At 42.4% G+C, this 26,519-nt stretch overlaps 2 protein-coding genes and 2 long non-coding RNA genes across 10 annotated transcripts in view; 1 reads left to right on the top strand and 3 right to left on the bottom strand.

Annotated features, from left to right (window-relative positions):
• The window catches only part of LOC117425878 (adenylate cyclase type 2-like), a 51,915-nt gene extending 49,773 nt beyond the window's left edge, over positions 1-2,142 (top strand). For all 6 annotated transcript variants that reach the window (XM_058993964.1, XM_058993967.1, XM_058993962.1 and 3 more), the window contains one exon: positions 333-2,142. In XM_058993964.1, the coding sequence (XP_058849947.1) occupies positions 333-479 (147 nt within the window). In that variant the 3' untranslated portion in view covers positions 480-2,142. The remainder of the gene's footprint in view (positions 1-332) is intronic.
• Positions 2,143-2,384: 242 nt separating this feature from the next.
• LOC117963675 (uncharacterized) lies at positions 2,385-5,613 on the bottom strand. The gene is made up of 4 exons (XR_009307935.1): positions 5,183-5,613; positions 3,642-4,517; positions 3,149-3,335; positions 2,385-2,799 (listed from the first exon to the last, which is right to left on the bottom strand). It is a non-coding gene; the product is annotated as an uncharacterized LOC117963675 (long non-coding RNA).
• Positions 5,614-5,617: 4 nt separating this feature from the next.
• On the bottom strand, positions 5,618-7,641 carry LOC131696707 (uncharacterized). Of its 2 annotated transcripts, XM_058993969.1 has the most exons (6): positions 7,563-7,641; positions 6,675-6,883; positions 6,304-6,424; positions 6,109-6,141; positions 5,929-6,003; positions 5,618-5,720 (listed from the first exon to the last, which is right to left on the bottom strand). In XM_058993969.1, the coding sequence occupies exons 1-5, from the start codon at positions 7,566-7,568 to the stop codon at positions 5,953-5,955; spliced, it is 420 nt and encodes a 139-aa protein (XP_058849952.1). In that variant the 5' UTR covers positions 7,569-7,641; the 3' UTR covers positions 5,618-5,720; positions 5,929-5,952. The 2 variants fall into 2 exon arrangements, 1 of the variants encoding a protein (XP_058849952.1); XR_009307934.1 differs by having other exon boundaries at positions 5,624-5,720; positions 5,929-6,141.
• A 121-nt stretch (positions 7,642-7,762) lies between these two features.
• Positions 7,763-14,473, bottom strand: LOC131698808 (uncharacterized). The gene is made up of 3 exons (XR_009307833.1): positions 14,247-14,473; positions 7,955-8,078; positions 7,763-7,819 (listed from the first exon to the last, which is right to left on the bottom strand). It is a non-coding gene; the product is annotated as an uncharacterized LOC131698808 (long non-coding RNA).
• Positions 14,474-26,519: the final 12,046 nt, after the last annotated feature.

Raw genomic sequence — 26,519 nt, 5'->3', positions numbered from 1 at the left:
ATAGTGAAACCAAGAATGGACCGAAGTGCTTTGCAATGGGAGTCTTATTTCCATCCCTGGTATACATTTGAACAGACACAAACAAGAAATGCAGTAAGTGACATGCAAACTAAGCGGCACAGCACTGTCTGAGAAACACAGGACTCTTATTTCAGAGTTTCTACACATCCCTGCGGGTTACTGGTCACTTGCCATGGAAACACTTTTAAATCATTGTTGACCTTGAAGTGTACCCACATAACATTTTGTTGTAGCATATTCAAGTAAGTGGTTAATAAAACCAAAGAAACATACCTGCCCCTGTCTAGACAGCCTTGTTTCTGTTTTTGTAGGTCACAGAGGAAACGTCGAATGTGTTACACAAACTTGGCTATTCTTGTGAGTGCAGAGGACTGATCAAGGTGAAAGGCAAAGGCGAGCTGAGGACTTACTTTGTGTGCACAGACATGAGCAAGTCACAGGGGATGGCACTGAACTGAGACTGCAAGAGGGACAAGAACTTACACTGTGTGCACAGACATGAGCAAGTCACAGGAGCTGCACTGAACTGTGAGAGCAAGGGGGACAAGTAACCTGCTACCAAACTTGAAAGAGGCATTTTCTGCCACTTTTTTCTGTGGCAAAGGCTCTTTTATATAACAGATATTTCTTTAATAATATTTAATATTACCTTATGCTAGTGTTATGATGCAATTGGAGAAGTCATTGGAATTTTGTGAACTGGACTCAACAAGGCACGTTTTATAGCAAGTCGTAAAATCCAGGGGGGGTTATATTCTTGGCAAGCGAGACGAGACGTGTTGAATGAGGTAATGAGGACCGTCTTGTCAGATGAAGCTTTAATTAAGCATTACCTCATAATGAGGAATTGACAGATTTACAGTCGGGTCATGGGAAGGCTGGGGGTTCATTACACAGAGGGGTTTTAAAAGAATGGCTGTCATACTGCATTTGACTACACTGGGAATTCGTCTGGATTTAAAGCTGGTGTCAATTCGACCACAGGGAAGGTTTACTATGATGCCATATTTGGGTTTGGTACATGCTGCCATTTCCCAAATTCATTGCATTGCCTGAATGCCATTAAACCTGAGGTTTCAAGTTGAAGTTTACATTGCTTCAGAGCTTTAAATGCTGAAATATTTTGTTAATGCCATTGCTTGGATATAGTTCCAGGCTGTTGTTTTGCACTTACTTGAAGAACAAAAAATAAGTTTGCAGACTTTTAAAATTAAAAAAGGTCAGTTTTTTTATGTATAAAATAAATGTATGTAATTTTTTTTCTTTTAAAATTTGTGAATATAAAAAGCATACTTTTTTTTTTTTTTGGCCCATTTAAAACCATTTTGAACACATGCACGGTATTCAGAATCCACGTTTCAAGCTTTGATACTGATGTGCACTTGTCTTATTACTGTGGAATTGTTCTGATTTTAAATGCATCCATATAAAAATAGTTTCATTGTCTGAAACAAGATATCGTATCTTTATTCACCTGGTAATTTAAAGGCTTTGTTAACAATACAGTATTTGATATCAGAAAGTTGCCAAGCAACATACCAATAGTTTATGATAAACTCGCAAAAAAAAAAAAAAATATATATATATATATATATATATATATATATACAAAATCCAGGAATGATATCTGGAAAAATTCCTTTAAACACAATCTGTTTTTTAAAATGGCAGCTTTTAGGTCAGATTTAAGTTTTATGCTGTTCTATACAAATTCTTCTTTTTCTTTTTAAATAATGACGATATCACTCCTGAAACTGGAAATCACGTGTTACGCACTGTGCAGTACATTGTAAAAAAAAAAAAAAGTACAATTCTTTAAATGCTTAAGTGACAATTCATTGTTTATATATAAAAAAATAAAAAAACCACACAGGTTTGCCACTTCAGAGCACTCCCTGGGAAGACCAGCTTTGTGACTTTTTGTAAAACTTCTTCTGTGTCTAAACAACAATATATACAAATGAAGGGCAGCTGGTCTCGTTTATAGGGAATGTAGTTAAAATGTTACTTACTTACTCTCTGTTTCTGTGTCCCAGAGCAGCGCATTTATACTTCAGTAAAATCCTGCAGAGGTTTTGCATTTTGTAAGGTATAAAATAAAGGATTTACCAAACATCTTAAGCTAGAGTGATGTATCCTCCTTCCACAGCAGCAGCCTCCTTTGGGTGGAACGTTACCCTAATATATCACAATGCGATGGTCCTGATCTATGATGCATAGTAACATCAGACGATCATTTCATATTTTAAGTAAAAATAAAAATGGGTTAGGGACACATTCATTCAAGAACCACTTTATGAACTATACTGAGCTATGCGTTTATTCTTGTCTCCACAATATAAATTGTACCTCTTACAATTCGACATGTAAAGAAAGTCTCTATTTCATAGATTACATAACGAGTCATTACACCCCTAATTAATTCCAGATGGCCTAGAGCAAGCTTGTAAACGGACTATAAAAAGGTATACCTTTAACAAAAGATTTCCGCACCACATTGGTGTGGGTGCAATGTTAGTTAATCAGTCCATGTCAATGATTCACAATTGGTATTATAAAAAAAGGTTTATTGTTTAAAACCATGTACAAATATTGAGCAAATACATTCTGTACAGTACAAAAACATGCTCTGTTTAGTGTTTTTTTTTTTTATTATTGAACACAACTTGCAGACAGAATTTGAAAAAAGCTTTTCAGTAAACAAGGAACTGGCTTACACTGCTACAGGTGGGACGTCTTCTTGGTTGGCAGTCAGGCTCCTGCTGGAGTCTGAAGCATCTGAAACAATAAAGATACAACAGGTAAGATACACACTGTATACTATAAGACCAGTCCCATTGGAACAGTAGCAGCTACACTTCATCATCCTGCAGGGAGCGTTGTCTTGAACAGCTGAACCAATAAACTTACCGCTTGCCACTTAACTAAAAACTGAGCCAGTAAAAGCAATTGAATTGTTTACAATTCCATCTCGTGTGAATATTTTCCAATGCCTAGAACAGAACCCCAAGAGCTGGTATAATTTAAGGACACGTTAGGTTTGTCACTGTGGATTTGCAACATACCAAGAACTTGCTTCTAACCTTTTAAAAATCAATGGCACTTTCATATGTATTTGTATCCTGACCTTCACAACCTAACTGCAGCGTGCTGCACACTCCCCTGCAGTCAGGTCTACCAGGCTCTGCTCCAGCAGACATGCAGGCGTGCAAGCACAGCAACGCCCATGACCTCCCTGGTCCCGTACACACTGGTGATGTCACCGGAAGTCACTTGGCTGGCCAGGTGCTTCAGATTTCCAGTCACCTTCTCAGCTGCAAACAGATACAGAAATATTGGCTTCCACTGCTTTTGTTTTAATGTGTGTTTTTAAAGAGTCAGTTTCAGCCCCATTTGCAGACTAGAAGGTGGTGAGAAACGGCTTGACACATACCAGGAAACTAAGTGGAGATTAGACCAGCATGCTATAACTACGCTTGTTTAACTTACAGCTACAATTTAACTTAATACAGTGTATATATATATATATATATATATACATCCTGCAGGTGGACTATTCCATTCATTTTTTGAAGGATGTTTAATAGTTGCCATTGACTCGTCCTGAATTAGCTACTTACCTTTGGAGTCGAAGGATGCCGTCTCCATTTCCAGACCTGCAACAGCACCCATGGAGGTAAATCCGTCCTTGCTGCTGGCATGTGCTTCAACGATCTAATGAGACCATGATGGCAAACGTTTAGGCACAGCGCGGTGTCAAATCAGGGGTTCTCCCTATTCAGCACCAAAACACTGCTGCGGAGCACGGCACATGGCTTCGCTCCACGCATCACAAACATGTTCAATAATAATGTTGGCGGGTAGATGAGATCTGTGTTATTTTTTTTTTTCCTGCAAGATAAATGTAGCAAAGTCAAACAGCGTTAGACTGCCAAACAGACAGGACACACACACTTGTTTGTACAGCTGCAGCCATGAAGTTCATCAAGGCTCTGGTTCACTAATTATTTCCGTACACGGACCAAGAAAGAAGATTCACCTCGACATCATCAGGCCTGTCTGTGCACTCCTCACTTCCTTGCATTGTCTGAAAGGATATTGACTCTTCTCAAACCAATATTTATCTAGTCCAATTAAATCCCATAAAGAATCAAACTCCTTTGTTGCTGATAAAAGGAAAAAACTAGAAAACAGAATTGTCCTTGAGATTCAATACCATGCCTTACTTTATATAAAAACAAACATGTGTTTTACTCTCCGATTTGAGTCGTACCGGTCATAGGGCTTTAAATAAACGTGTTTAAATCTGACTGGCACTACAGTATTGTTATTTACAAAAAAAAAAAGACATTGAAGCTTTTTTTTTTTTTATTCTGCTTTTTAGCATTCCCATTTCTCTCAGGCTCTTGGAATGTTCTCCATTGGTCAGTGCATCCAGTATGTTGTCTGCCATCTTGTAAGTATAATCATCTGCATTTGCCAAAAAATGATGGACACTACAGACGAACAAGAAAGAGATATGAAATAATAAAAAAAATATGAAATGAACCTTTGTAATAACAGTAGCTGCCGCTCAAGCGCCACTCTGTAATAGTGCAGTGTATCGGTACCTATGCTACGGCAGGTCAAGGTCAAGCCAACCAGCTTCCCCAAAAATGCTTTGACTACAAAGACACTGCTGAGGTGAAATGACCCAAGATGTAAAGCAGTAACAGATTTACTGGAAGGTAAGGGAGTAAGGGAAGCAAACTGAGAATTTCCTTTAAGCTGATGTAGTGCCAGATGTTTTTAAAATGTGTGCTAGAACATGTGCTTCTTTTTAAAATCCCATTGGACATCTGTATAGATAAGGCCGTGCATGACTTACTACATGATTTTACTAGTGACTGCACAGCCACTTGAAGATATGTCCCTTTATATAACCCAGCAAATATGAAATATGTAGCTCAAAAGGGTTGAGACCAAATCCCTAGCAGGCGCTGCATGAAGTTAAACATTTTTGTGCTTGACTGGAATGTTTCATGATTCTAACCTGTGGGCAGTGAACAGTGGGGGCAGACCTGGCTGAGATGATCCGTCTACAATCGCTGATTGCTGCTAAGAGATCAGCCTTTTCTCAGGTCTGCCATACCAGAATGTATTTAGCGGTTATGGTACATACCTGGCTGGGCCCTCCAAGCTTGATTCCTCTCCATAGAAGGAATATATGAGGTCTAAGTCTGCTTTGCTGACGTTTGCAACAAGACTGGGGCGTAAGAACTGTAAGGCCCATAATTCATGTATGACACTGGGAAGAAGTCCAAAATGATACACAATTAATTACAGGCAGCTATTACGCTACAGTGACAGGATGGCAAATTCCCCTCTACTCCCACATGAAACCAAAGTAACAAAAACAACTTTAATATATATAGTGAGCGCATGCTCTCTTAATAGCCAGTAATTAACACTACCACCATAACCAACACAGGACCCTAAACAAGATTAAACAAAATATACAATTAAAAAAAGTACAGTCAATGTGAAATATGTGCCGCATCCCACTCCACCATCTAGATTACAGGATTCTTAAACACAGCTTGGGCACCCCATTAGTTTACTCTTGTTGCGCTTGTCTTCTTTAAATCCCTGCAGAGTGTTGATGTCTGTCTGTAACCTGTCCATCATCATTCCCAGCTTCACCGGACAGTACCCGGGTTCTGCAGCACAGACACACACACGCACGGTTTAATTACAGGTGAGAGAAGTCAAAGTATAAAAGATAGGGGCAGGTTAAGGTTTGGCTTGGTGTTCAGTAAGCTGTGAGTAGTCAAACGGTTGCATTAGTCACTGAGTTACTTCTGTTTCATTTGTCTCACTAGGATACACATGTGATGGGGGTGAAGACCTCATTTCGTTGACTCTTACCTCCCATTGACAGGTCTGCTGTGTTCAGGAATCCCAGAGTTGTGTCCCATCAGATTTCCGTCTCTCAAATTCCAACTAAACACAGGGAAAAATAAAACAGTCAGTCAGTTCTATACAGCAGCTTCTGTTCACGAACAATATTCTCAAACCTGGCAAGAAATCCCTTCCTGACCATCTTACAGGAGTTTCTGTGTTTCTGTCCAGTCCTTGCACCTGTAAAAAAAAAAAAAAAAAAAAAAAAGTTTACATTTATGCATCATTAGGCCATGTGGTTCTATCTACAAAAAAGGCCATGTTTTCAAGGGTGTGCCAGGGGAGTTCCAGACAGTTTGTTTCAATGAACAGTCATACATGTAAGCAGTCCATTACACATACCTGGCTCTCAATGTTTTTCCGGGTTAATTTTCCACACGATTCCTCAATGACTAACTCGATCTGTTCCAGCTCCTTTTCTGCTGCACTGATACTCTTTGATACAGAGTCTTTGGAGTCTTGCCTGGACAAAGGAGAAAGATTAATGAAATGCAATATAAAAGGTGTCACACAATCACATGAAATAATGTTATTACTTATATAACCTTAGTGTGTACAGAAATCGATGGGTGGAACAGTCTGCCCCTACACTCTCGTATATCTCTAATGAAGGGCAGCTCAAGCTATCGTTTCAAACGAGCCTCGATGGGTGGACAGTCTGCCTGACACTCCCCGGGATCTCTCCTGTTCTTGGCTCCAGTGTTCAGCATTACCTTCCGGTCTCCTTGTTTGCTGTAGCGGAGGCTGTCTTCACCTCGTCAGTGTCCATGGGCTCAGCTGGCTCTTTTTTGGACTGGTCGAGCGCAGAGTCCTCCTTCTGGTCCATCTCCTCCTCCTGCTGCTCCTCCTTCTCTTTCTGCTTGCTGGCATTTTCCAGGTCTGCCATGAATTCAATGATCTGTTTCAAGCTTTGGAATCGGTCCTATAAATAAAACCAGAGAGGATGAGAGCATTTTAAAATACGAAAGATATAAAATCACAAAACATATGCCCAAGGTTAAATTTAAATCGGCACAGTACAGCTGTCTAAGCATGCACAAACCACTGTTATGAATTGTGTTTCATGCCTTTGTGGATCTGTTTGTGTAACTGGCCTGGCTTATTTATTTATATGTATAAGACCTGTTACTGTACTACGTATCTGACTCTCTAACTCACATTCTAGTGATAGGGTCAGCAAGTTTACTACACCGACGGAAGCAGTAATTAGGATTGAGTTTATTAATTAACCCTTTTATTGTTATATAGGTTTTGCTGTATCTAATTGCTAACTGGTGTACTAAAGGACAGACAGCAGACTGTACATACCGGTTTAAATAAATGCTAATAAAAGAGAGTACACAGCAGTGTGCTGGAAATCTTCCAAGTCTAGACCAATCAGTGTGCTATTATAAAGCACATCTCATAGACCACTGTACACCTAGCCTGCTCATCAAGCTGGAACATGTAGAGAACAGGCTCCGCCACATTGGGATTGCAAAGTAATAACATTTAAAAGTGCAAACCTGTGATCAGTTTAAACCAGGCTTACTTTATTATCAAGGCTCATGAGAACAGGCTGGGACAAAAATGCACAGTACTTTAGTTCAGAAAACCACTACCTCCATTGGGTAATTGATGATCCGAGAGTATCCAGGCACAATGAAATCTGTGACGGGGAATGAGAAGAAGGTATGCGGGTCCTTCCTGTAGGCAAAGAACAACACAGCCAGACCAGTTAACACTGCTTATTTATTCAAATGACTCACATAGGGTGTCCCAAGGAACCTTAACAACAATACAGTACAATCTCACACTCGCCTCTGAAGCTGCCGGGTCAGTTGCGTTAAAGCTTCTTGCAGAGGGGACTGTTCTTTTTCTGTTAAATGTGAAAAAAACACATTTTTAGTCAATCCTGAACTTGCTTTGTAAATCGTTTGGAGATGCTTTAGTTTAGTGCTTCAGTGCAGGTAAATGTTACCCCTTCTACACATTCTTAAATCCCAAAGCACACCTTTTATTTTGGCCAGGGATGAGCTCATGTGCTTTTCATGCAGCATCTCTGCTCTCACGGGAGTCTGGCTTCTCTCATCCACGTCTGTGTACATGGAGTCTTGACCCTCCTTCTTCTTTTCAGTCTTTAATAAAAAAAAGAAAAGAACTGATTAAGATCACAGAGCTGCTGCTGCTACAAAGAGATCATCGACAATCAAATCAAGAGCATGACACTCCCTGCATCTCCTGAACCCATTTCTGGATTCATCCGTGTGTCATGGGGCTCCTGGTTTCTGATGCCGCACCACACTGGCCTCACAGCTTTGTACAACCACAATGCATGAGCTTAATTATACAAACTCAAACCAGGGAGGTCACAAGCTCAGGTGTGCGTTATTAACAGTAAATCTTGCATCTGCCCACACTCCCATTACATGGTTTGCATCTCTTTTAGATCCTACAGTGTATTAAAAAAAAAAAAAAAGATATGTCTCTAATCAGTGTCATCACTTAAAAGCATGTTCTGCTTGTGTTGTTATGTCAAACCAACATACCGGCGATTTCATCCGCTCTCGGACGATTTTTCTTTTTTTTCCCTACAGCAATAATGTCCCCTTTTGCCTTTCTCACCTTCATAGGCGTGTTTCTCGGACTTGTGTTTTTTATGGTGTTTCCCCATGTTTGGGATTTTTAGTGTACAGTAAATGGCTGAGAATTAAGTGTATTTAATTTCCAAAACTTGCGCGTCTCTACTGTTTTTCTTTATTTTGTATCCGCACAGGATTTATAGTTATCGCAGAGCGATTCATCAGAATACCCTTTTTTTTTTTTTAAAACCACAGCGTCCCATGTTAGATTGGAGGTCTATGCGGGCCGGTTTCACAAACCACTTGAAACTCTATCCTGACTCCAGTTCAGTTCTCTTTAGACAATGATGTAACTGAACGAGAAGAAAACACGTACAGTGTGCATCCTAAATCATTTAGACTAGCGGAGAATATTGTTTTGCACAACTAAAACGCTCTGTCTTTAAACATTGTTTTGTATTGTTTGCTAGCTAGAGCCAGCTGAGTAGTCGAATTGTATGGTGCCACAGCTTAACAAATAACGTATTCTCTCTCTCTCTCTCTCTCTCTCTCTCTCTCTCTCTCTCTCTCTCTCTCTCTCTCTCTCTCTCTCTCTCTCTCTCTCTCTGTCTTTCTTTTTGTGTATTGTGTATACATGTTCAGTCTGATGGACAAACATGTTACACTTTTACTAGGTAGCAATTAGGTATTAAAATATACAGTGTGTGTATATAGAAACAAGCATGATCCTGTTGGTATTCACCACACCATACATATAGTTCCAATCCACTGATCTGATTAAGAAAAAAAAAAAGAAATAAATAATAATTTTTAAAAAATCTACAGAATTGGATGTTGTGCATTGTTTCGGTTTACCACAAGGTGGCGCTGTTTGACGTTACAGAAGTTTCACAATATTTTCTGGAGAGTTCCAATCCGGCAGGAGGCAGTATGTGAACACTGCAAACCAACCTCACGCATCTGGATTCACGGTTACTGGGCTGGTAAGTTTCCCAGGCCATTAGAACACAGACATATGTTTGAACTGCACGGCAATGTACTTATTTCTGTTCTGGTGCCTGTTTTAAATCAAGATTGCACTAGTTACTACAAGGCACTCAAGTATAGCATTGCCACCTCTGAGGTACAGAAAATGTGCACTGCCGGACGGAGAGGAGGGGGGGAAACATTGATAGCATTACTGCTATAGTATTGACAACCAGGAACAGGGTCAGAAGAGCATTACTTCAGTGTGCAGAGTCAATGCAAGCAGTATCACAGGAACAGGGTCAGAAGAGCGTTACTTCAGTGTGCAGAGTCAATGCAAGCAGTATCACAGGAACAGGGTCAGAAGAGCGTTACTTCAGTGTGCAGAGTCAATGCAAGCAGTATCACAGGAACAGGGTCAGAAGAGCATTACTTCAGTGTGCAGAGTCAATGCAAGCAGTATCACAGGAACAGGGTCAGAAGAGCATTACTTCAGTGTGCAGAGTCAATGCAAGCAGTATCACAGGAACAGGGTCAGAAGAGCATTACTTCAGTGTGCAGAGTCAATGCAAGCAGTATCACAGGAACAGGGTCAGAAGAGCATTACTTCAGTGTGCAGCGTCAATGCAAGCAGTATCACAGGAACAGGGTCAGAAGAGCATTACTTCAGTGTGCAGAGTCAATGCAAGCAGTATCACAGTGGAAGACCATTTGAAACGCAGTAAAACCTGTCCTTTAGCCACCTGATCCAAGCGCTGTTCACCTCTTGGCAGCTCGTGCGTTTCTCAGTGCAAGTGAGTGACCTGCCTTGAATAAAAAGCTTCAGTCCCTTTGGGTGATTTATTATATGCTGTTAAAATAAACTGCGTCCTGTAGGTTTGAACAGTCCCTATGAAATTGTGGATTGAGCCGGTCACAGCATTCCCAACATAGATCTCCCTGTCTGTCTGTAACATAGATCTCCCTGTCTGTCTGTAACATAGATCTCCCTGTCTGTCTGTAACATAGATCTCCCTGTCTGTAATGTAAGAGGACCATCCTGCCTGTCAGGAAGCTGTGAGATACAGTGGTCACTCGCATGTAATTCTCTGCCGGCAGGCAGACGTGAGTCCCCATGCTGTAAGGACTGTGGGGTGTATGGGAGGGTTACCAGACCTCCTGAGGAAACTAGCATTGTTTCAGTTTTCAGCCTCATTTTTTGTCCTGGTTTTTCGATTGTTTATTCCCCCCCCCCCCCCCCCCCCCAAGTGTCAGTGTGCTCAGTTAATAATAATACAAATAATATTCCTTTGAACTTCCCGGACCATGTTGTTGTTTTAATGTTTTATCTTGGTCGTGCCACCATCCAAATTAGCCTTTTAAGTTAGTCCCAATTGTGTCTTGATTAACACAGCCATTTTTATAGCTGATTTTATATATATAATATATTTGTTGTGATCTGCAATACACACACCCGATGTTTCACCTGGTATTATACACAGTTCCACAGTTGCTACAGCTTCAATGGATTTCACTCTGGAGATAGGGTAACCCTACCTGTCTAGGCTGCACCTTCTACACTTCACTTTGTCTGCAGTCATTTCTGCTGTCAAATCTCTATCTGTAACATGATACTAAAACAATCTGACTTATTTTGACAGGCTTTAGGAGACAAGTAGCTGTTGAGATGTACAGTATCATTGTGCTATTGAAATGCAGTTTCACAACCTCCCAATCTTGACAGACATAAATGTGAGTGTCACAGTGTCTGGTTATTCAAAGAGGATTAGCTTTAAGACTCTGTGCTCCAACGTGTCGCTGACAGTCCGTGAGGAACCGTAACCCAATCTTCACTGTGAAAACCCGGTTTCGGATCATCAACCCGGGTCACCGTACACACACAGAGGACAATGGAGGCCCTAACCTTTTCATATCTGACAAACCCTGAACATGGCAGAGGCAGACGATGCTGCTCCTCATGTGTGAAGAGAGGCGGTGCTGCCAGTGCAGTGAGCTCACTGTGCAGCTGGCAGTGACAAGGGGCTCTGTGCATGGCAGCTTGTCACTGGTACAGTGCCCAGGCTGAGGGCTTGGGAGCTTATTCGTGTGATGGCAGTCTTAGCCCTTCTACTGGCCCATGTATTTTATACTGCTTTCATTATTTTCACCTTAATTTTCACCTTATTTTCACCTTTCTCTCTATGAATGTATCTGTGGTGACTGTCTTTGTTACCTGATTGTAGAAAACATCACGTGGACAATTGAACTTTGGCCCCCCCTGCTTCTGTAAGAAACGGCACAACTGGTTTGCCCACCAGATTGACTGGATTTGCACTTATTGTATCTCTTCACTGATATGCAGGCCAGTGCTGTCAGCAGTATATATGCTACTGTTTCTACGCTGTTCCACTTTGGGCAATGTGTTTGTGCTCAAGCAATTAGATTACAGGGTTGTATTCAACAGAGCCAGTGACTGATAAAAGGAAACCAATTGGGAAATCCAGGAAATATCTGGCAATAATGAATGCAGTTCTATTCCTGTGTAGATCATGCCTGCTGAATCTACATTCAGTGCCAGGACTCTGAACCCCTACTCTCCCAGCTGAGCCATCTGCAGCAGCGTTCATACTATCACCCAGCCAGGTGCCATGGCTGCACTGCCTCCCCTTGTTTACCACTCTGTGTGTGATTTACCATAGTTCCAGATTTAACACACTGATGACAGTTTATAATGGTCAATGCATTTACCATAGTTCCAGATTACTCTGATTACAGTTTACAATGGTTAATGCTTTTATCATAGATCTCCATAGGTAACCTGTGCTTTACCATGGTTTGACTTTGCTTTAGTGAAAGCATAGCAAAGTGTAATAAATTGTAAACTTTTCTAAAGGGACCTCTTCAAAGGCAGTTGAGAAAGGCTTCATGGATACCAAGCACCAGTGTTTAAAGTGGATTTTATGAGGCAGGGCCCCCCATCTCAAATAAGATGCACACGTGCTCCTTCCAGATGCTGGTCTTTGGAGCTCACAGCATCCCGGCGAGCCATCTGTTTTATTTCAGCTGTGGTGAATTATACGCTCTGGAAGTTCATGTATGATTCAAGATTAAAGTTGGATCAGTTACACCAAACAGGGCTAACAAATGGCAGATGTGCTGAAATTCATTATCTTTCACCACAACAAAAAGATTGACAGGAACGAGAAAACGAATGCCAACATGAAAGCTGGCTCTGCACAGAATCAGCGCTGTTCAAAGTGCATGAACCCTCTGCACCAGCAACAACAAATGACATGCAGAGCATCTTTCTAGATTCAGAACATAAGAAAATCTACGCCCGGGTCCTACCAGCTGATTGATCCCGGAACTTGTTTGTCTGGGTGGCATTCTTGAGATCAGGGAAACATCCCTGTCCTGCAGGGCATGATTGAAGAATTCCTCTACAGAGCCTACGTCTGTTCACACTGTTAATTATGACCTGTGAGAATTTCTAGCATATGTTGTGCCCACAGATGTTGGCTTGCCCAGTTCAGAGCAGTTACAGTGGGAAAGAGCTGGGAAAATAGCTTTCAACTTTCTGCGCCTACTGGAGAGGATCAGGACTGCACATTGTATATTACACGCTGTACACTGCACACTGTATATTACACGTTGTACACTGCACACTGTATTACACACTGCACATTGTATATCACACGCTGTACACTGCACACTGTATTACACGCTGTACACTGCACACTATATTACACTCTGCACACTGTATATTACACGCTGTACACTGCACATTGTACACTGTACGCTGCCAATCTACGATCAGTGCAGATGTTGACACTTCTGACCACATCTATAATCCAGCTGAAGGTTTCTGTGTCTGATTTATGATAATTCCTCTTTATCTTTCTCTGTTACATGTTAGTTAACCCATTTACAATCAAAGGGTACCAAGATCCTTAAAGTAGGGAGACGGTAATATTCATTTCTCATTTAGATATATTCTTAAATTATTATTTTCAAGACCATTGTCAAACCGGGTTACATTGGGTTAATATTTTCCACATATTTTATGAGTTTTCCATATGGCGTGCAGGCGGAGTTTTTCTTTTTTTTTATATATAAAAGTTCCAGCAAATCTTTTGTAAGGGTTAGATGTGCTCCACATATTGCATGCTCTGAAGTTCCAGCAAATCTTTTGTAAGGGTTAGATGTGCTCAGCACATTGCATGCATGCTTGCTCGTTGCCTCAACTCAAAACACCTCCTCCTACAATAGTGGCTGTGAACGAGCAGGATAGGGATCGTTCTGTATTCATTTCTAACTCTACCAGACAGCTGACTGTGTAACTGTAATATATACTGTATAATCAATAACAGATTGATGCAACCATCCGGGAAATTCCCCAAAGATCCATCATTGTAATGGGCTGCAGGGAACAATGGAAGAGATGCAGCATTGAAATGAAACGCGATCACGGCAGCGTAACACATAGAAACCAAACAAACAGATGGCAGGATCGTCCAGCTGTGCACCCCCTCCCCATCTCCCTCCCCTCCCTCACCCCTCTCTCCCTCACCACCCCTCCCTTACCCTTCACTTACCCCGTCCCCCTCTCCCTCCCCTCCCTCACCCTCCACCCTCCACCCTCCCTCACCACCCCTCCCTTACCCTTCACTTACCCCCTCCCCCTCTCCCTCCCCTCCCTCACCCCTCACCCTCCACCCTCCCTCACCACCCCTCCCTTACCCTTCACTTACCCTCACTTCTCCCTCACCCCTCACTCACATGCAATACAATATAATGCAATTCTTCCGAATGTCCATTTTCTCTGAAGGGGATTAGAAGCCATGCAGATGTCACAGATCATGGGATCGTCTCTGAAACGGAAAGAGAGAAACATCCACAGTGTCATTTAATAATGAACAGACACCCTAATATTTATTCTCTGGAAACGCAATATCCCTGGATAAAACAAACATCTGGTGCTGGTGCTTGTGCAAATTGATTACCGCTGCAATTACAGCCATTTCATTTCTGCAATATATACACACTGAGCAGTACAATAAAAAAAGGAAGCAAGACTATTCCCAGGATCCAGCTTGACCTTCCCCTCTGCACTCAGTCCCCCATTCCCAGCCCGTTCAACATGTGCACAGAGCTGTAGAGAGCTGACTGACTCCTGCAGAGGAAGCGCTGCAGTGTGTTAATGCAACAGCCTTTCACCCTCGATGCTTTCATTCAACCTTTATAAAAGCTTCCCATAGCAAAAGCAAAGTGTGATAAAGCATAGCAAAAGCATGGTTACACATAGGTAAGAACTGTCAAGCCCAGAGAGATATGGTAAAGCATATTAAAAACACATGGTAAACCATGGTGAACTATGATAAATGCATAGTAAGTAAGCATGCAAAAACAAACCATCATGAGCTTTTCTAAACTTTTGTATGCAGTATGATAGTATAATGAGCATGGGCGTGGTCTTCATGAATCCCTCAGTGGAATCAGCATCACTAAACCACCACACTGTTTGGCACAGTGGTCACTGGGCACCCTGGCAGGCAGTGTCAGTGAGCGATGGTAAGGGTTGGATGGGTCTGGAGACTCCACTGCTCCCCCCTCCCTCTAGAGTTCTCCACTCCAGATTCTGTCCTATCAATGTGATCCACTGCCACACTAAAACCTACACTCTAAAACCACACATGCAGACCAGCCTGGCTAGAACTACATCATTTTGTCCTATGTATGAATATTTCTCAGTTTCTGTTGTAAACTTATGCTTTATAAACTGATAATAAACACAATACTGTTCTCGCCTACATTTGCTATCTCGGTTAACCAAAATGCAACAACAATTTCACTGCTCTCCCTGTCATTATGTAGGGGAGGGGCCTGAGAGAAAGGGAGCTGGCTGCTGGAGGTCCCGGCAATCCCAGCATCCCCTGCTGTGAGGTCACAGGCACATGCCTGCATGGCTGCTTATTATGAACACTACAATGAGAAGGAAAGTCGTGAACAGGGCACAGCAACCGCAGGCAGCAATAACAACAATGCCATGTTTGATGTTTTTTGGTTGGGTTTTGTTCTCCTGCGTCATGCATCTTGAAAAAGTGCTACACAAATATTTTAAATTAAAATATGCGTGGTTAGACTTTGCGCAAGCAACGCAAGGTGTCTGAAGAGGGAGGAGGGTTCCTGGAAAGAATGCCGCACATCCCAGGGTTCAGGATCAAATGAAACCAGCCTCTTGTGTGAATCAGAGCGTGACGGCTCGTTGTCAGTTCAAACATGTCAGCTGTCAGCATGCAAACAAGCCTCCTGTCCGGTGTGCTTTTATTGAACAGGAAATTAATTTCAGATGAGAAACAAAGACGCACACATTAAACACATGAGAACGCCGGAGGAGGGCTGGAATAATTGTCTAATTGCTCGACAGATGCCCACAGGTTAAATTGATTATTGTTCCCTATTACAGCCCTGTCTGCAGCCTCCGGAAGCAGAGTCCCTCAATGTGTTCCCGCCAGCCATGGCCTCGGTGCTCTGCGCGACTGCCGCATGTGACACATGAAAGACAAAAGCCCAAATCAACAAATCTGCCAGGCAGCCATTGTTGCTTTGAAGAGATTCTTTCAGTCACTTCATTCGGTCTTGATGTCAGTTTGCCAGATGGCGCGGGTCTTTCTGAGGTCCTGCAGCGACCGGGCTGACAGAGAACAGCAGCAGCTTCAAAGGGCCTTTCTAATCTGACTGCAGCAACATCGCAGGGGCTGAGAAAGGGACTGGCTCCCAAAAGCCTTCTCCGAGCATGCCTGCAATGAAAACCAGATAAAGGGATTGCTGGAATAAGAAGTGCAGGGAAAAAGAGCAGGAGTTAGGCTTTTCATTCTGTTTTCTTTAAGGAATTCTGAGACAAATGATGGCTCTGAGTGCTTTTGTTCATGAAAGGATTGGAGTGAGAAACTGGGGCTGAGGCAGAAACTTTGACCTGGAGAACTTTTTACCTTGAATGTACAAGAGAAGGGGGGGAGGGTAGGCAGCATGGAGAAACAAAGCTGCTGTGCTGTGGATGGTAGGCAGGTGTTTGATCTTCTTGACGAGGAAGCTTGGAAAAGGAATCCTGTACAATGTGAGAAGCTGCTTTATATGACAGCTAAACTAAACTACACCCACTCCTCGTTATATCGCCCCTTGCTGTACTGCGGGTTTGGATATATCGCGGTCCTGGAGTTGGCTTCCAATTTTTACTGTCTAACTGCGTATGCCTTATCTGCAATAGACAAAGGCAAATTCACTTAGAATTATTGTTAGTTTTATTTCATATTGCACACCACAAATAAAAATATACAAAACAATTAAAAACAAAGCATTAATATCATACTGTTACCATATACACACGTATTGCACAATAACACAATGCAAATTAAATATCTACTAGCAGCAGTAGTACTGAGGCGTGTATAAACTGTCACATGATCAATACAGACGCAAGAGTAATCTGGCGGATTATCGTATTGAGTGCTAAGCAAAACACTGTAATGACTGGCCACTGTAAGCACAGCAGTGTTCTACAATACAGAAATAACCTGCTGCTGTATGGCTGAGCACAGCACAGATACACAAGGACCAGGAGAGACTTTACTATTAGACTGAAATCAGGTCAGCCACCCCAGTGAGGGCCTATGCTGGAAAAGATTCCCTGGGAGACAAGAGCTCCCCTATTCATAGCTCCAGGCTCCGCTGCCGTTTATGTCCTCAATATTCATTTAGCCTTTGCACTTCTGCGCGCGGGTAACAGTACAGTATGTTTCTCATAATAACAGAAACAAAGAAAGAAAAGAAAAAAGAAGTTGGAGATACAGGCCTATTTTTAGCGCTCTCAATAAAGTGGAACTTTGGAGCTCCAACAATAACTTGTGCGACCCTGTTTCCTTTAAATAAAAAAGGGAGGGGGAGATAACTTCAAAAGGAATATATAATGGTTCCGCCTCATTTTGTTGTTCTGATATGGATTGCCGGAGCAGCGAGCGGTAAGCAAGCTGTCTTTGATTTGCTGCAGACATCCTAGCGTGGGGCTCCCCGTTCGTGTCAGTGTGTTGCTGTTCCTGCATCAGGGTAGACAGAGCCTCTTGATTTAAATTCCTATTTGTTTTAATCTTACTCTGTGTCTGGAAGATTCAAATGGAAATGCAAAGCATCCTGCTGGGATGCAGCCCTGAGTGGCGGGTTTGTCGTCCTGCTTTGTTTTAGAACTAACTTGATGAATCTTCTCTCAAGATTCTTAGGAGATGTGATGGTCAGGGGAAATAAGGCCCTCGACGAGGAAAGGCCGCAAGAAATACAAAAAATGTAATTGATCCAACGAGTCTTACATCTGGACACGCACGCACAGAGCACACACGCACACACACACGCACACGCACGCACAGAGCACACGCATGCACAGAGCACGCACAGAGCACACACGCACACACGCACACACACACACACACGCACGCACACGCACGCACAGAGCACACACGCACACACACACACACACACACACGCACGCACATGCGCACACATCTTTATTTTGTAAAGTTTTGAATCCAGTTCCCCTTTTTTTGTTTTGTTTAATGTGCTCGTCAGGTTGCAAATTGCCGGGGAACGAGAAAGCAGTTTTGCAGGAGAGGTTTTTTTTTTAACACAGAGCTGAGCTCAGTGTTTTGACAGGTAGGTGCCAGCCCCGGAGCAGGTCAATAAGGCTGGCCTTTATTGTCCAATTCGAAATGGACAAAGGGTCAAGCAGGGCAGATACAGCAGCAGGTAGAAGTAGGTGCATTGAGCTTGCAAATGAACACCCTCGTTGAAACTTTCTGACACAACCTTTTGTTTTGTTTGTGTGATCTCAGCATTGGTGTAAATGTGTTGTCAGAACTAGTGGACTGTACCTTCCCTGCAGTTACCAGTACTTTTCATAAAGGTGCTGGTAATGGATTTCTGACTGTTTATCCAAAATGCCTTTATAGTAGAATGGGATATACATAGAGCATACATGTGAGTGTAAACGTTAGCATTTAAAATGTTAAATGAAGTATTTATGGTACGTTATATGAGAAGATACATACTGACACGGCAATGTATTTTTTAACAGCTATTTCCATGCTAACTGCCTAATAACTGTGGAACAGTGGCAGATCAAATGGAATGCAGATCTTACAGATCAGTGAGCAGACATGCTGAGGCTGTGTGTGCACACAGCGGGATGCAGTACACCGGGCCTGTCACTGTACAGATCAGTGAGGTGGAGGAACAGAAACGGCAGGAAGTTGGCAAGGCTGTTAAAGGATTTCTGACAGCACAACTTCAAAATACTTGAAAATATAAACTGCAATTGCATTGTATATAGAAAACAGGGGTGTAAAGACAGCGTTATTACAAATGAAGCATAACGATTCAGTTTAACATTACTCCGGACTGCATCAGGAGGAGGTCCCCTGGGTGGGCTTCCTATCCTCCAGAGCTCCGGACTGCATCAGGAGGAGGTCCCCTGGGTGGGTTTCCTATCCTCCAGAGCTCCGGACTGCATCAGGAGGAGGTCCCCTGGGTGGGTTTCCTATCCTCCAGAGCTCCGGACTGCATCAGGAGGAGGTCCCCTGGGTGGGTTTCCTATCCTCCAGAGCTCCGGACTGCATCAGCAGGAGGTCCCCTGGGTGAGTTTCCTTTCCTCCAGAGCTCCGGACTGCATCTGCAGGAGGTCCCCTGGGTGGGCTTCCTATCCTCCAGAGCTCCGGACTGCATCTGCAGGAGGTCCCCTGGGTGGGCTTCCTATCCCTCAGAGCTCCGGACCTCATCAGCAGGAAGTCCCCAGCAGTGAAGGAGTGTGTCCTCTCATTGAGCTCTTCTCATGAAGCCCTAGGGCAGCATTAGTTAACCCTGCAGCGACTCTGAGTGCTGGAGCAGTGTCTCTCCATCTGCTTTCATTGGCCCAGCTGAACCGTAACGAGGGAAAAGCAGATATGTGACTGGGAGGACTTGAGAGTGCAGGTAATTAATAGCATGTGCCGCTGCCCTCTTATCTCGATGGGCTGATGTTTACAATGCTGACCCCTAGGGCTGGGAAAGAGGGACCTGACCTCCCGCAACACAAGAACCTGAAGGATCTGAGAGCAATATGGGCTCCAGAGAGGCTGCAATTCTTACTCTATGCCAAGAATTGGATGCTACACCACTGCTCAGCTCTCTGCACGGGCTCCCTATTGCTGCTCGCATCCAATTCAAAACTCCTGTACTCGCCTATCGCTGTTTTGAACTTTCTGCTCCCTCCTATCGCCAGACTCGCCCCCTCCACTCCTCCACCTCCGGCAGACTAGCTGTACCCCCCCTCTGCTCCAGAGCCCGCTCCTTCTCCACCCTTGCCCCTCAGTGGTGAAACGACCTACCCACGGATATCAGGACTGCTCAGTTCCTGACCACCTTCCGACGCCTCCTCAAGACACACCTGTTCAGACAGCATCTGTAAACATCAGAACTCTCCACTATACTGGACTATATGGCACCCATTTGTACCAGTACTTGTATCAGCTTGTACTTGCACTGAACTGCTCCATACCTTGCCACATTCAACTACTGCTCCTAACTATAACTGTTTCTTGCATCTCATTTTGCTCTTATAGGTAACCATACTCATGTTTTTTGTATTTGCTCTTATTGGGAAATCATTCTCATCCATTTATCATACTTACTACATGTTCTTACTGGACTTTAATCATATAAGCAAATATTTACTATAAGTTATAACTGCTCTGAGTCAAACTCGCTCTTGCTGTATTCTTTATTTTGATCTTAAATTTGTTCTTATTGTACTTTCATAACTGCTCTTATCTGTATTATGCTATTTTGTAATGTGATATTTTATAATGTGATAACTTGTGTAACACAGCAGGGAGGGGGTTAATCCTCCCTGCATGGAAGAAAACATGTGCAAATTTGTATTAATTGTTAATTATCCCCTGCACCTGGTAATTATTGTTAAATTAGGACCAGGTGCAGGGTATATAAGAGGTGCAGTCAGTCTGCTCAGTGCTGCTGTATAGAAGGAGGCAGGAAGGTGTGCTCTGCTTCCAAGCAGCCGGCAAGGGTAGAAATCCTGTGTGTTTTGTGTTGTGGGGAAACGGCTTAGCTGTCCCACTTTATAGTCAGGGTGTTCCTGAGTTTTAGTTAGCGCTCCGAAGGAGCTAGGTGTTTGTTTTTGTTTTTGTATTTCTGTTTGTATTATTAAAAGTGCGCGGAAGCGCTGAACCCCCAATTTCTGTGTCTGGGTCAATTTTTAAAGGGGCAACGAACCCGAGTGGGTGCAAGTTCGTCACACTTGTAATGTGATATTTTATAATGCGATACTTTCTGCTGTGATATTTTGTAACAATTGTAAGTCGCCCTGAATAAGGGTGTCTGCTAAGAACTAAATAATAATAAATAAACCTTCCTCCTTCCAAGCAGTCTCTGCCAGAGGCACAAGTATTTACCTCAAGATGACAATCTATGGATTCGGAGAGGTCAGGGACTGGTTTGTAAAGTTGTACAGCAGTCTTGACCAGTGCTGGTTCCAGTCATGCCCAGCGCTGGTGCCAGTCATGCCCAGCGCTGGCTCCAGTCATGCCCAGCGCTTGCTCCAGTCATGCCCAGCGCTGGCTCCAGTCATGCCCAGCGCTGGTTCCTGTCATGCCCAGCCCTGGTTCCTGTCATGCCCAGCCCTGGTTCCTGTCATGCCCAGCCCTGGTTCCTGTCATGCCCAGCGCTGGTTCCTGTCATGCCCAGCACTGGAAGCTGTTCTGCTGGTTTTCAGTTGGCCCTGTTGCTACAAGCGATGGTTCAGGAGTGGAATGGGCGTTACGCCTGTTCTGAATCCACACAGGAGTGGATAAACAGTGACCCTTATGCCTTGTTCCCTTGTTCCAGCTTTAAAATAAGAAAGGAAGCTCAGGTATCTCCATAGGAATATACAGTCAGGGCATGGAAGATAAAAGAGAAGAAAGGCACCAGGGCAGAACTTTTTTTTTTTCTACGAGGATCAGATCTGAGGCAAAGGGATTCATTTCATAAGTAGCCTGGAGATCACGGCAGCACATCAATCTTCTCGTCCAGTTCAGCCCCTGGGAAGCAGCATGAAAAAGCAGACTTGAAGGGATTGCAGAACCCTCTCCTGTCTATGAAGGAGGAGCGAAGGGTTTGAAAGAAGGAACCTCATTTAGACTAAAGTAAAAAACCTTTACTGAAAATACTTTATGCCCTGTAGGAGGATGTGATATATTGACGGTAAAAAAAAGAGGCACATGGTTGAACCACTCCAAAGTCTACTAGGATTTCAGATTGCTTGGGGAAAGTTCACTTTTACTGGTCAGATGGCTAACCCTTCTGTCTCTGTCACCAAATGGGACTCCAGAGATGAGAGGCAGACCGCAATATGAGCAGAGACTCCTGGCTCTGGTTGGATATGTACTGTACTGTCAGCATCTTCCTTGCAGGGTGACTCAACTCTAATAAAGACTTCAAAGCTTTTAGAGAAGTAATAATTGTACAGCAATAATTGTGGTGTCACCATCTTCTTTTATTCGGAAACCACTTCTGTGAAGAAAACACAACGGGTGTGCCAAGCCCCACTGGATTATCGAGTTCCATCAGTTTTGAGCAGCATTAAAATCCTCAGAGAAGCTGTCGATATTGTGGACAAAGGGTATTGCTTATTGCTTGTAGAATGCAGAGATAGCAGCGTCAGTCTGGTCATCGCAGCCGGTAAAGGATTTCTGATGATACGATGTTTACATTGTGTCTAACAACACTGCATTTGCATTGTAAATGCAAAACCACATATGTAAAAACAGTGCTATGACAAAGGATGTTAGCAGTTGTACAGCCACGTTTTCAATGTGGAATTACTGTGCTGTTTCAGTTTAATTAATACACATTTCTGGCGTTTTTCTCACATCAGAGTTAAATCCTTTCAGAATAGATCCAACTATACCCTTCCAGTAAAACACAAAATAGCTCCCAAAAGTTTAAACTAAAGGGAGTTTACAAGTTTGAATAAACAGCCAGACTCATTTTTTTCCTTTTGTTTCTATTTTCTGAGATGAAAAGTGCCGATGTATTAATTTATTATCCTGTGCTGTACCACAGCTAACTATATATGGATAATTTTAGACTTTTCTTTCAGTGTTTTACTTTCCTTATCTTCACTCTGAACCTTAACCTAAACAGTTGCTTCTCGCTTCACTTCACCCATAACCTTTAACTATTTTTTTCCAGCTTGTTTAGGAAACTTTTAAACGCTCGCGCAAGCTTCGAGTTGTCCAGGTTTGGTTTTGGTAAATGTTCACTTATAATATTTAACAGCATGTCAGCTGTAATAGTTTATAGAACAAAAAAAAACAAACACAGATGGGAATACAGGCATCTGCTGAGAAAAGTACAATATAAAAACACAAAACAGTAAGCTTGCAGGACCAAAGATGACCAATGTTTGTGAGTCTTTCCATGTTGAGAGTAACACCGCCCTGAACAGCACAGAGCTGTGTGAAATCTATTCATTGACACGCAATAGCAGCTACTGCTGCCGAAATACTTCTTTGAGATGCGCAACTCCGGTTCACATCTTACTGCGCTTGCCATGCGGTTTGGTGAGAAGCACGAGGAAGCTGACACTCTTCCTCAGAAACAAGCATGGTAATCATTCCATTATTTCAAACTGATTTTATTACTCGGTTCCTCTGTTCCTGGGTGGTTTCCAGTTCAATAAGCATAATGCTCCCTCTCTCCCTTGTGGGGGGCTTGCAGTTAATTAAAAGAGGCTTCTGAAGCCGGAAATGAATGGACAACACTCCTTTATGCTCATCCCAGCACTCAGTGTGAGCTTGGTGGCTGTGCCTGTCTCTGGGGTTAACACCACTGAACTGCCAAGCCCCAGAACAATTACAATCTGCCCCGGCTTTAGCAAGGGGACGTTTTAAGACATTATTGTTCTCAGAAGTCAATCTTAACAGCTACCTTGGGTTCAGGTTTAACTGGCTCAGCTTTCTACAAACCAGGGGAAACTCATAAATTACCATAGTGATGACCATAGTGAGCAATCTCCTTGCTGCCTTAAAATTTCAAATGATATGTTTTGAAAAAATGCAATGAGATCAATTGGCACCGGAAATCCCGCTGCAACCCCCACACACATGCTGAAGAATGAGAAATATGCTTTTGTGGTTATGTCGAAGGCACATGCAAGCAAACGAACAAACAATCAAGCACCACTACAACAGCCATGCTCACAGTACCTGATGAAAATCTGTCTTGCATAGCAGCGAAGAACAGAGCACAGTTTAATATGCAATGAACTGTTTGCCTGCACGGTTCGCTTCAAAGTCCTGTGTACTTTCACACAGCCTCATCACAGTAATGATTCCAACAAGGAGAATCTGATCATCCCATCCATTTGCACCAGCAGCAGCTTGTTTTAAGAGTTACTCATTATGTGAACTTTGATCACCCAGCGTGTAGTGGGAGAGCAACATCTCTGTGGCGATCTTGCCAAGCTGATGTAAAAATCATAGACCTAATTTATGTGAACTTCATTCCTTCAGCCCATTTATGCTACAGCAGCTATAACAGAAAGCAACATATTCCATTGCTGAAGAATGAGAAATATGCTTTTGTGGTTATGTCAAAGGCAGCATGTTATTATATGTCTTGTTTCTCTCAAAGTGCACCTAAGAGGAGCAGTGTGTATTGAGTTGATGGATGGACTCGCTTCACTCCATGCTTAATTCCCTCTTGATTCGAACCAGGTGCTACACAACTCTCTTTGAATCCGCTCTCCTTGATTTTCTCCTGACTGGGTGTGATGATTTATTTAGTGCTTGGATCAGAAACAGCTGAGAGAATTGGACAAGGTGTTGGCTGTGAAAATGCAGACCTCTGGAGACAATCGGGATCCAAGATTCATATGCCATCCTAGCTGTGTGTATGCAGGGAGTTACCAACTATCTGAGGGGACTTGTCTTATTCTACAAAACGAATTGGAGGCTCAACTGCAACCAGGGTATGCACGCAAACAATAACTAATTAGTGACAAGTGACAATAGTGAGATCTGAAATGCTGAACAATAATTCTTAATTAAAAAAAAAATAACGCAAGTTGTGTTGAACAGTGCACAAGGAGCTAGGCAGGATGTAGTATCCACTTCATTAGGAACACTGCCTGTTGAAAATGACCACACACACTCTCTATAAATGTGGGCTATGGATGGTTGCATATCACGTTACCATAGTCAATGACATTTAGTTGGTGCAGCCAAGTAAAACAAGCAATAATAAGTCAAGGTTTCAAACAAGGGGAGATTAAGGGTTATTTTCTCACAATGTAAATCACAGATATTAGGATTTAAGTAATATTTTCAGAGCTGCACTATCCTTTTTTTTAAGGAACTGATCATCTTTACTGTCTGGGAGAAAGAGCTGTGTCTAAGATACTTGCTAAAGTGAACGTGTATAAAAGTGTGGTAATTCATGGTAAAAAAAAAACATGGTAAAGCACAAGGAGTGTGTGGCAGCTGCAACATCACTTTAAACATTTTCCCTGGTAACTCATCATAAAGGTAACCATACAGAAAAAAGTTGGTCAACATATGAAATTGTTACCTGTGTAATACCATTCTACCAATGGCTGGTACCATTGTAGCTCCCCTGTGCTACCATTGGCCCTTAGTACAGAACCACTGCATTGTACTGCACTGCAAATCCACTCATGTTCAGTTCAAGGTTTCCTGGGGCCTCTTGTATACTAACAGGTATACCATCATACTACAAGTCATCATACTCATTTGTCGATCACTTTAATGATAACTTGCCCTGAATTAATTTGCAATAATAGGTGAGAGTGTAAAGAGAGTATAATTAACATTAAAGTCTACCCTCAAGCCTTTTAGTTCCAAATTGCTGATGCCATCAAAACTCTTTTACCAAATCTGGTCATTAATATCACATGGGATAATGCATGAAATTAATATGAATTCTCTGTATTTTGATCTAAGCATGGAAAAAGGAAAAAAAGCATGATCTAAAGAGCATCTATAAAAGGCTTACATTTTCTATAATATTAACCCAAATCCTCCTTTGATCTTTTAATCCCATGCTTATAAGGTTATGAGATAAGCAGGCATGACTAATTTCTTTTTTTGGGATCAATCTAATAGTGGAGAAAAAGCAAAGCTAACATAATGAGCTCTTTTACCTTCTTTGAAGACAAATTGGACTTACAATTCCTTGTTTAATGGATCTTCTCCATCTGCCCGAAACTTCATGCACAGTGTACAGAAGTGTTATTGTGTTGGAAAGGCTGCCAGTTGCTCGGGAATATGAATGAGCCCATCCCGTGACCTCCTATGGACTGTCACTTCTCTTTTTGGATGGGTATTTAATTGGACGAAGAAGATCCTCTGTTGCTTGTATGAACAGAGGGGTGTCCCGGAAAAACTTGATAAGACACAAGTTTGTCCATCACATTTTTCATGAATTTTCCGGCAAATAGTTTTTGATGGTAATATTGGTAAGGTGAATCTGAAGTTTCCAGGAAACACCTGTAATCAGAATGCATTTCATTCATTTTGCTTATCAGATATCTCTTATTTATTTTGCAGCTTAGTGTACTGCTTTGTGTACTAGAACTTTAATTTGTATTATTGTTATTAAGGAAAGTACTGTTGAAATACAGATCTCTTTTTCAAGTGGTGGTACTGGAGTTTCACGATCCAACACTTAACTGTATCATCAAACACCATCCTTTAATAATAATATATTTATTTTTATATAGCGCCTTTCACAGTTAACCACCATTACAAAGCGCTTTACAAATGTAGGTTGTGAACTGCGCATCATATGCAGAGCCACTTACAATAGGACACTGATTTAACATCTCATCCGCAGGATGAAGCACAAGGAGGTTAAGTGACTTGCTCAGGGTCACACAGTGAGCCAGTCAGTGGCAGATTTGAACCGGTGACCTTCTGGTTACAAGCCCTAGACTTTAACCACTGGACCATA

The sequence above is a fragment of the Acipenser ruthenus genome, chromosome 20 (assembly GCF_902713425.1).
Source record: "Acipenser ruthenus chromosome 20, fAciRut3.2 maternal haplotype, whole genome shotgun sequence".
NCBI lineage: Eukaryota > Metazoa > Chordata > Actinopteri > Acipenseriformes > Acipenseridae > Acipenser > Acipenser ruthenus.
The sequence above is the reverse complement of the archived record's forward strand: the minus strand, read 5'-3'. Positions and strand labels throughout refer to the sequence as shown.